At 34.5% G+C, this 11,716-nt stretch overlaps 1 protein-coding gene across 1 annotated transcript; it reads left to right on the top strand.

Annotated features, from left to right (window-relative positions):
* Window positions 1-9,482: 9,482 nt before the first annotated feature.
* LOC129909418 (uncharacterized) lies at window positions 9,483-10,265 on the top strand. The gene has a single exon (XM_055986506.1). The coding sequence runs from the start codon at window positions 9,483-9,485 to the stop codon at window positions 10,263-10,265; it is 783 nt and encodes a 260-aa protein (XP_055842481.1).
* Window positions 10,266-11,716: the final 1,451 nt, after the last annotated feature.

Raw genomic sequence — 11,716 nt, 5'->3', positions numbered from 1 at the left:
TACTTATTTAATTAAAATTTTATAGCTAAATCAAAAATGAACAGCTTTAAATGTACCCTTTCAAGTTATAGTTTAATTAAAATATCTTTGTATTTGTTTGTAAATAAGCTTCGAATGCGTATAAATGTTGCACCCGCGATAATGAAATAATTGATTTCTTTTTGTAAACATGTTTTATTATTTAATTTTCGTATTGGCCTTGTTTTACTCCAATATTAACTTCAAACGAATCCGAGAGAGAATTTCTATTACATACCTGAAAAGTTGTATTCTTATGAAGGCACTGTATGATAAATAAATCTTTAATCTTAGTTAACAACCCCAAAGAAGACAGGAAAATCAACAAGAAATGCGAAGGTATTTTTCTTTTTATTCCGGTTTAAGTGCACGGTGATAGGCTAAATTAAAAATGCTATCGATTGTGGGGTAACCAGCCTGAAAGCCAGATTGATACTCACAAAGTATATCCTTTTCGTCAAGTCAACCGTTTTCTACTCCAAATCAAACCTCTATAATTGTCGCAATTGTTTGGGTCACCCTTTGCTTAAATTGTTGACAAGTAGATAAATTAATTGAAATACACGAAAATCTAGATTAAGGAAAAAGAGTACAAAAAAAGATCCGTGAGAAAAAAGAAAGTGTAAAATATATCGCACGCAACCAAAATACAGAACATGTTCTCTTTTAAAGATACAATGAACATGGACCATATCCCAATTCCCAAGTAAAAACACGGTTTGACTAGTCACTAGTGTTTTCATATATTTTAACACAAGGTAAGTAAGGAAAGAAATAATGATTTCGAATTCATTTCATTTTATTGGATAACAATAATATTATGTATATTAGGGTGCTTCTTACCTATATGGTCGAAAAAAAATTTGTTTTCGATTTTTAATGGGACACCCCTGCATTATGTTCTACCATGTAAGCATAGTATATGGTATATTTTTTTCCGATTTTAATGTTAAAATGTAGGGGTCGCTATCTACCATTCACTAAAGACTAAAGTAAACAACATTTTTTTTCAATGATTTATAGTATATTGTTATCAAAATTTCTTTCAAAACAGCTAAAAATTTAATATAACGTATTCAATTCTGATTAAAAATTTGAAAATTTTCTAAGAAAAAAAACAAAATTTGCTGTTTTTACATTTTTGGCTAAGTATGCCTGAAAAATCGTACATTTTTGCTTAGGTGTGCGTAAAAACACCGTGGCTACACTATGTGTGTTTTTCACATTTATTCACGAATACAAAAGAGATTACAACAACACGAAATAAACAAATGGGTTTTGAGCCGGTAAAACGTACGAAAGTTTCCCATCTCCTTTGGGTATCTCTGGTATATCCATTCACAGATGTTAATCGCCTGATATAATATTAACGTTCAATGAATTTAAATTCGAACTGAGCCAAAAGCTCGAATCATCACTATGGTTTTACGTATACACATTACACAATTTAAAGTGACATCAGACAACGTGGTGTGCAATTGAATTGACTCAGACTTATAACAGCGATTGACTTCAACAAACCTATTCCAGGAAAAAACATCACCTTCATACACCAGGAAAAACTATTACGATTTAATAGAAAATATAAGTTAAAAAAAAATACTAGGTAAGTTCTGTTAGAAACGTGACTTGCAACTTAATAACAGACATTGATAATAATAAATCAGAGAGTTTTGTTTAACTTTCAACTCGTAAAATTTAGCACTTCGAAGATTTTTCTGAATAATACCTACCTATACTTACATACATATTTATGTAACAATAGTTTAAGTAAATAATTGTAGGTACATACCCTTGAAAAAATACTACTCGCAGAGTGAATGCATTACACTTTACGATATATGAACATATGTTTGCATCTTTATCCTTTATGTTTGAGGAAGATCTATTAATTTAGAAAACTTGAAATTTAAAATAAGATTGTTTTGTTTGTTAATAAGTGAAGATAAATTACATCAAATGTTACATATGAAATGACCACTTTGATAAGCTCAGCATGGCATGAAACTGATGCGAATATTGGTGGTAATGATATAGTTTCATGTTTGTTTCAGCATTTAAATTCGCCATTTGTCAGATGCGGAGAGTTTCACTTTTTACTCCATCATTACAAAGATCGAGATTCACCACTCAAGAAATTGCACCAGTTTGTTAGAGGAGTCGGAACCAAAATGAAATTTTTGGTCTCAATGCTCAATCAAATTTTCGCAACTTTGGCTGATTATGAATAAGTGCCATTATCCCTAAGTATGTAAATGATAATAGCGATAAATAGCCCAGTCAAATAAGGGTTTAACCTCGGCAATCTATATAAAACTTACCTCAAAAGTTTTGAAAAATCTCATGTTCGTAAGTCGCGATTTCCAAGGTCAAACCTCGAAATTTAGATTTTCTAAATAAGCAAAATAGACAATGGTATACACATCACGGGTCGTTTGACCGCGACACTACTCGAAGTGTCTTGCACTCCAGATTTTTTGATGCAGGAATGTTCCTGGGGGTCTAAATAGTAAGAAAAAAGCTTTTTTAAAATCTCAATCTAGCTATAAGCCCGCAAAAGGCTTAATTAGTTATGAAAAAAGCGTACTTTTAAGTACTTTCACTCATGTTTTGGTTAATAACTCTGTTAATAATAACCGCAAAAACTTTAATAATGGCTCTATTTCGTTCGTTTGGGTTTCATGGCAAATCCAACATCAATGTGAAATTATTAGCAATTAATGAAATTCTTTATTTAATTCAAGTCTTTTAAATTAACCGCACTTTTCGCCACCACGTTTTTTAATCTTTTTTCCTCTGCTTTCTTTTTGATAGTCCAATGTCATTCTCTTTCTGTTACATAGTTTGAAAAAGTTCGTCATTCATAAACCGAGGCCGTAGATGTGAAAAATATTTTTTGTAACAGTATAAACTTATTTACAAGGATGAGTTGCATTTGTTTATGTAAATTTTGAGAAAATATTATACAGTTTTCATAAAAGAAATTTTAAATCAAACTTTTAATGGAAAACTAAATTCGAAATATCGACGGTGGGTCGGTGGCGCCAAGGTGTACAGGTAGGTACTTAACTTATTATTATTTTTTTTTTTTTTTTGTTAGATATAAATGAATAGGCTTACAACTCCTCAAACCAGGAGTTCCCACTTTACTTATATGTAAATGAAATTATTCATGATTAAAATGTACGGCTTATACTGAAAATTGGAAGTTTATTTTAAGCTCTCCTGTAAAATTTGGTTAAATTGAGTTACACACTTTGGGCGCGTCACCGACGATATTATTAATTTTGCATTCAGAATGAAAACTAAAACATCATTGTATTTTTTGACTACGTTCCAGACAACAGTTTAAGTTTTCTTTCTGTTTTCAATAAGAAAAAATATCATGCTTGAGTATCCTTCCATTTGTCCTTGAACTTTAATTCACCAAATGAATGTTTCTGCCGTCCTGCAGGAGCCAGAGCCATGCAATTTATTGGCTATAAAGCTGTATGAGTGGATTTTGGCATATACATATATATGTATAGTAATACACATTTGTTCTTGAAGTGAACCCACAGAACAAGCACGTTCCAGTTTTCTTACGTATACATTATGTACATTGACCCAGACTTGCAGTCTGCAAAATGATGCCATGCATGTACATAGATATTTTTTTCTAAGAAGCTGGGTATCCATTTGGCGTTCAACTTATTCAATGCGAATGTCGAACATTCAATCAAGTCCAGTCGAAATATACACTTGAAATAGAAAAAAATATATTTTAGTCCAGTCAATTTCGACATTCGAATGTGAAAAAATCGCAGCTAGCTGAAAATTGGTACAGTTGTTAAAGACACCATCATAAAAGAAATAGAAAAAGCAATCGTCGATCCGTCTCCTGCAAAATATTTTAATTGGGGTAAAAGATCACAAAAACGGGGTTTTTTTATACAATGTTCGGTAAGTTTTATCAACAAAAAAAGGCATACATTGTAAATCATGTAATTATCTATAAAAATGTAAACACGCTTTTTTCCTAAGACCTAAGAGCCACCTTTTTTTTAAATCGTCATAATCAGTTTTATCACAAAAATGAAAGAACATATTTTTATTAGTGGTTAGCTTTTAACTACTGTCTAGGAGGAATAGAGTGAAGAGCATGGAAAAAGAAAGTCCTTGGATTCTAGACATAAAATTAAATAAGTAAGTACTTTTTATTTAATTCGTTTGTGGCAGAGGCTAAAATTCACGCCTAGAATCCAAGGACTTTCTTTTTCCATGCTTTTCATTCAATAGCTTGCCGCAAATTTTTTCTAACATTTTTCTCATGAAACTGAAAACAGCAGGAAATACGTTTTCACTCCGGAATGGCACTCAAAACTAATATTGAATGTATTTGGTATTCTAAAGCTGCGTCCACATTATGTTGATCAACACGCTTGGTCAACAAAGTGGAGTAAATGTGGACGTGTTGTTAAAAAAAAATAAATCTTTGTTTTTCGATTTGTTGAGGTTTTAAGGCAGTGTTGTCACTTCCAAAAAAAAATTGGGGAAGTAGATCCAGAAAAAAAAAATGCAGTAGATTAAAAAAACTCGCAGTAGATTACACTGGTCAACAAAATTAAACTTTTTTTTTGTTACAGAAACTAAGATATACTTTCCTATAGGATTTTTATGTGCTGAGCTCGAATCCAAAGTCAAAAAAATTCTATCACATCACGTTTTTGAGATAATCCCGTTAGAAAATCGAAAATGCCGCTTTTTGTCAGTTTTCGAGGTTATTTCTTAGCGTTTGGTTATTTGTTATAGATAAATTTGTAACGGTTTCTAAAAGAACTAAATCTTGTCTTTCTAAGCCCGTTTAAATCTTTTTAATATCTCTTTTCTTCTTTGAGAAATCTTAAGTTGAAATCAACGTGTTTGGTATATCTCATGTTTATTTGCTTGAAAAGTTCTTTGCCAATCGCTTTCAAATTTTGACACAACGTTCCATTTAGAATCTCGTAAGTTTTTATATTTGCGAAGGTGGTGAATCGCGGTGAGATACATCAAAGCGTGACCGTGTCAGATAGTTATATTAAATAATTATTAGTGAAAAAAATATAACTTTTTTCTTGTTAAAAACAATACAAGAACTTACAGGAATGTAAATGAAACGTTGAAAGCGATTGGCAAAGAACTTTTCGAGATTTGCTATTACAAGCAAATAAACATGAGATATACCAAACACGTTGATTTCAACTTAAAATTTCTCGAAGAAGAAAAGAGATATTTAAGAGATTTAAACGGATTTAGAAAGACAAGATTTAGTTCTTTTAGAAACCGTTACAAATTTATTTAAAACAAGTAACCAAAAGCTAAGAAATAATCTCGAAATTGATAAAAAGCGGCATTTTCGATTTTCTAACGGGATTATCTCAAAAACATGATGTGATAGAATTGTTCTGACTTCGGATTTGAGCTCAGCACCCAAAAAAACCTATACACTGAACCAAAAAGGTACATAAAATTAATGAATTTATTATTTTATCACTATAAATTTCACTATAAAGTTAATTTTTAATTAATTTTACTTTTTTAATGGATGCATCATCTGGAAAGATAGAAAAAAGTTTGTATAGGTAAAATGAATTTGTACTATTTGGTATAAAAAATTGAAATAGCTAGAAGGTTAAATTATCTTTTACCTTATTGTAATCGGCAGCATTAGACTCTGGAGCTGAAAAAAAAAAAAAAACAATACAAAATTGAATAAGTTGGGGAAAAATAAAAATATAAAGAATTTAGGTAGGTATCTACATCATATAGAATAATTTGAGAAATGTTGATAGTATTAAGTTAAAACAAAATTTAAATATTAAGAGAAATAAAATAAAATTCAACACTTACCTACTAAATTCTATTTTTTGCTTTAGTCTGCAATGACAATTTCAAGTGTACAGGATTAGTTGAGAATCGCCTTTAATATGGTTTTTATTTTGTGTTGATTTTTTTCGCTTTGCCGCACAGTGGTCGATTTTGAGTCACTAGGTGGACTTAATTCTTTTGTATGTCTTACTGGCTTTGAATATTATTTTTAATGTGATAACGTCTTACAAATCGATGAACCCTGGTCTCCCGTTCTTCCCGTTCCTGTTAGCAGTTTTTTCACCTTAGCTGCTATATTCATTTTTAATGTACAGCTGTTACACTGGTTTACAAGAGTTTTACTGCCGAAACAAAAATATACTTTTCTGAAGGTTTTCGGTGTCCTGAACTCGAATCCGAAGATAAAAAATTAATCAGCTCCCGTTTTTGAAATATTACAGTTAGAAGATGCAAAAAAACGTTTTTTTTGGGTACTTCGGACCTTATTCTTTAATATAAGGAAAATTGTTTGAACATATTTAGTAACGGTTTCTATAAGAACTGTTTCCATCTTTCAATGCCTGTTTAAATCTTTCTGATGTCTTTTTTATTGCCCGAGATATCTTTAATGGGAAAAAATATTTCTTTTTCCCAAATTTTTGACCGTTTTCGAGCCCTTTTGACCGTTTTTTATTTATATCTTTTTCGTTTTGATATATATTTTAATCAAATTAACAGGAATCTATTAATAAAAGCCAGGACTATATTTGTGCAAAATTTCAATCATTTTCATAATCACATTTTTGAGATAACGGTTAAAAGATGGTCTTTTTTTTGACACTTAATATCTTTTTACATAGAGCATTCTCTACAAGCTAGACAATCTTGAACAATGTCCTTCCGTAAAAAAATTGGTCACCTTAAAAAGAGCGGATTGGTACCTGAAAGAACCGAAAAAAATAGTTTGCGGCGGTTTACGGCACTTAATTTTAGCATCGAATGAAAGGTAATGATTCAAACTACAAAATATAAAAAAATCACGATGGCACTCTTCGGCACTTTTTTTTAATCGTCCAAAAAGTAAAAAACAAACATCTGAAAACTATCAAAAAAATGACTTACAACATTCAGTTAATAGAAATAGAATCCGACTTTTTTTTTACAAAAAACAAATTGAATTTAAAAAAACATACTACTAGCATTTTCTGACATTTTTTTGTTCAACTCAATTACTCACTTTTATCATAAACTATCACTTTGTAAACACTTGTTAACTCGCGGACGTTAAAATAGAGAGTGAGTGAGAAAGTGATAACATTGAGATGCTTCCCATGAATAAAATAACGGAATTATTTTTGTTGTTTAAGAATATTTACTTTCGGCCTAACGGTATTTTTTATGTTGACAACAACTTTTTTTTCGACTTTTGACCAGCTACGATGTACTGAATCGACCAGTGTGTGCCGGTCCAAAGTTGAAGATTACGTATGTGGCTCCTTATTTCACAAAAATATCAAATAACGATTTTTAATTTTAAAATATGCACCTATAACAAAAAAAAAATCAAAATATGTTTAATATATAAAAGGAAGCAATTTTTAACATTCTATGTTTTTATACTTATCTGAGTATATGGGAAAGAGGCAATATTTTACACTGTTAAATGTACTTATACTCTTCAAAATTGTCTACGTGGTTGAAATGTTTAACACTGTTTATAATAAATATTGTCTTTTATTCACAAACTTTTATAACTTGTTTTGGCAACGACCGTCCACTTTGAATATCAGATTTTAAATTAAATCCTGAAAAAAAATCTTTCTGAGGCATAGATTCAGAACAACAGTTATTATTTTCTAGATTGATGAAAAAGTACATAGATTAACCTCACCGTGTTTCCGGTCTTTCCACTCAGCCACATTTTTGATCAGCCTCGCCGTCCATCGTCCTCTGCTTTCTGCACACCAACGCTCTTGCCACTTCTGTATGGTCAGCTGTTTCGCCTCTTCTGCTGCCGCTTCCACTCCCATTTCCGCCTTCTTGTCGTAGACGTACTTCCTTTCTGTCGCTAGGAGATCGATAGGGGTCACTCCAGCGATTACAAGGACAGCTGATTCCGACACCGTTCGGTAAGAGCTTGCCACGCGTAGAGCTCCGCATCTTTGAACTGCTGCCATCTGCTTTCGGTACTTCTCTTGCTTAAGTGCGTCCGCCCATATTTCGCTGCCATACAGAAGGATGGAATGCGTTGTCGCCATCAGTAGCTTCCGCTTACTGCCCGTTGGTCCCCCCACGTTCGCCATCAGTCTGCTCAGTGATGTGGTAGTTTTTGATGCTCTTTCCATTGCTGCCTTTATTTGTTGCCAGTAGGTTAGCTTTGTGTCGAGCCTCAGTCCCAAGTACTTCACTGCCGCGCTGCTTCTTATTACTTCGTCCCCAATTTGGAAGTCCATTTGTGTAGGAATCCTCTTCTTCGTCAGAAGAACTATCTCTGTTTTTTCCGTGGCTAGGCTGAGTCCATGCTCTTCCATCCATGAATTTGTCCGTCGCATGACCTGGTTCAGCTTTCTTTGCGCGCTATCGGTGTCTCGTGCCGTAATCACCGCGGCGATGTCGTCAGCATAGCCAACCAGGAAGGCATCGTCAGGCATCTCCATGCGAAGGATATCATCATAGGAGATGTTCCACAGGTCTGGTCCTAAGATTGACCCCTGCGCTGCCCCAGATGTGACTTCCTTCCTTCGCTGGCCTTCTGCGGTCTCGTAGATCAGCTCTCGATCCCTGAGATAGTTCTTTACCATCCGTAGCAGATAGGCAGGAACGTGGAATCTCCATTCTAGCGCATGTAGTATATCGCTCCACCTGGCCGAGTTAAAGGCGTTTCGAACATCCAGCGTTGCCAGCAAGACGATCTCCTTCGAGTAGTGGTTTCTTTGTTGGGCAATTTGGGCTGCGTGCACTACTTCTTGTATTGCTCCGATAGTAGAGCGGCCTCTCCGGAAACCGTACTGTCTCTCCGATAGATCGCCCGACGCTTGTACTGCTGCTGAAAGCCGTGGTTTCAAAAGCTTTTCAAAGAGTTTCCCCGCAGTGTCTAGCATGCACAGAGGTCTGTATGCCGATGGGGAATCCTGGTCTCCTTTGCCTTTGTTGATGAGCACCAGCCGTTGTTTCTTCCAGCTCTTAGGGAAGACGCCTTCTATTAGGAAGCTGTTAAACATGTTCAACAGTAATTGGGGACATGCATTGGCGGTCGCTTTCAGGACTTCTGTGGGGATTCCATCGGGGGCACATTCTGTAAATGGAGAAAATCAAAATCATCATCAACCTCAAGAATCATCAACTGCTTTGAATACCAACAGAGAAACCGATAACGCCACCCTGATTTCAACTGAAGAAACCAACGATTTCCTGAACAATTCATCAATTCAGAACACCCTCAAAGAACATTTTAGAGAGGCCCTGTGGGAACACCAAAATAGTAACCCTTTAGAGAGAGGGAGGATTCCAAAACTCAAGGATTACTTGCAGATCTCAAGACTTACTGGTATGCTTAATAACTATATTCTACCCCAGTACGTATCACCCAACTTCACCTTCTTCTCTACGCATCGGCGGTTGCTGTTACAAAAACCATGGGAAAGAAGGTGCATCGTAACGACCAAGAAGCTATGCCAAGAATTCTAAAAGAACCATTTTGGGAAAGGTGTTTACAAAAGAAAATTTCAAAACTTAGAGCTGAACTAGGCAGACTGACTGCTTTTTTGAATGGACGCAGAACGAAGAAGGTCCTGAAACAAATTGGTGTGATTTGTCCCAATACGCAATTTTCTCCACTAACAACTGGAGAAATTATTAGGATCAAGGATAAAAAAACTCAACAACTAGCAGTCACAGCCAAAAGACTTGCCAGGTACAAAAAATGCCGAGAACGTAAACAACAGAACCGAAGTTTTACTAATGATGAAAGGATGTTCTATAGAAACGCAGTCCGACAAAACACAGATGAAACAATTGATCATTTGCCCAATGCTGCGGAAGCAACATCGTTCTGGAAAGACATCTGGGAGAAGTCGGAAAACCATGAGCAGTCACCATCCTGGCTAGTGAGCGAACGGCTTCAAAATGAGAACACACCCCAAATGCCATCCGGTGAAATAATTGAGGAAGAAGTAGCAGAAGCCATTAGATCGGTTTCCAATTGGAAGGCCCCTGGACCTGATAACATCCATAACATATGGATTAAAAAGCTACCTCTACTGCACAAACAATTCGCCTTAAACTTCACCACCTGGCTCAACGAACCACAAGCAATGCCTGAGTTTCTTATGCAAGGCAACACCTTCCTGCTCCCAAAAAACGGCCACACTCCAAACCCAACGGAATACCGGCCAACTGATACCGGGAGTTTCAACTGAAATAATAAACAAAAAATACAAATATGGAAGAGAACTTAAAATGTATCAAACCTACAATCGACTTTGAGATTGCTTCCCGATGGCAATTGAAGAACCTCTTCATCGTTGTTTGGATTCTGCTTCATTTTCCCATCGGATTTACGATTTTTATTAACTGTTCGAGGTTTCCGAAACTCTGGTGATTCCTAAACAAAGCATGCATGGACATTAGGATATCACAGGCTGTGGCAGCAAAGTTAAAATTCAAACACTTCAATTGCCATTCGATGAGTTGAATTTTCTGTTTGTTCATGAGTACAGTAGAGTTTCCTCTTGAGTGTTGATGTTTATAAAAGACTCAATAAGTCTGGCAGCAGTTTTTTTATCCACAAACTTTCCTTGTAGATAGTCCAAACTGTTTAGATCATTTAAAAGAGTGTTGAGGTCGGACATGTTGATTTTGTTCTTTTCATCATTACAACAACTGTGGAAGGGGATTTTAGTTGTTAACTGGGAGAAATTCTCGGCTAAATCCATTCCCAAAAGGATGAGGTTTTGAGAAGGAAAACGGTGTTCTGCCTGGAATTGAAAAACATTTATGTAGGTTTGTTCATGTTTGTTATATGAATTGGTCTTACCTATACGACCGACGAGTGTTGCATGTTTTATGCTTCCAGTTTCATTTGCCTGGTCACGTCGAAGTTTGTCCTCAGCTGGACGTTGAATTCATTGATATGCATTGTATCGACTTTTTGTGAGATACCTTTCACTCGACTTGTGAGTAGAACTTCTGAATTATCATTCAATTGCTGATTGCTAGCTTTGTCATTTAAAATCAGAGAATACATAAATGCCTATTTGTGTTTGGGTGGTTCGGTATTCCAACGTTTTCCAAGACGTTCACCTTCTGTTAATAGCCAAGCTTGTTTACTAAAAAGGATAAATAGAAGGGTTTGAATAAGATAAATGATAGTGATGGATTTGGTATACTTAAGGCTTAACTACATACACCACTTTTTGAAAAAGTACAAAAGTGAAAAGTTTTTTTTTCTGACTAGCGCAATTGTTTTGTGATAAAGAGTACACAAATTATTTTTTAGGCCAAAAAATAAGCTTTCTGCGTCATTTGTTTTAATTTTTCATCCCGAAAAACTATAAAAAAATGGGTTTGAAAATGTTCACTTTTGTACTTTTTCACTTTTTGAGCCAATGTAGTTAAGGCTTTACTCTTCCATCCATTGTTGTTGATGACCAATAACTGACCCTGGTCGACATAGTCTTAGCCATGCGATAGCTTCCAGAGCTGTGAAACTATAATTTTTCATAATGTAAGCACCAATTAAACTACCAGTTTAAAAAAATTAAATTCTTTTTTTTAATTTTTTTTTTTAATTTTATTTTGTCATTTCAAACTTCAGTTTTGACGTTTCTTAACAACTTCTAAACAATTTATGGTTGGGTAGCACAGATTT

The sequence above is a fragment of the Episyrphus balteatus genome, chromosome 1 (assembly GCF_945859705.1).
Source record: "Episyrphus balteatus chromosome 1, idEpiBalt1.1, whole genome shotgun sequence".
Taxonomy (NCBI): Eukaryota; Metazoa; Arthropoda; class Insecta; order Diptera; family Syrphidae; genus Episyrphus; species Episyrphus balteatus.
Note: the sequence above shows the minus strand (reverse complement) of the source record. Positions and strands in the feature narration are given on the sequence as shown.

What these genes read in the sequence shown, in the direction of transcription:
- LOC129909418 (XM_055986506.1), top strand. Translation starts at nt 9,483, where the DNA reads ATGGGAAAGAAGGTGCATCGTAACGACCAAGAAGCTATGCCAAGAATT.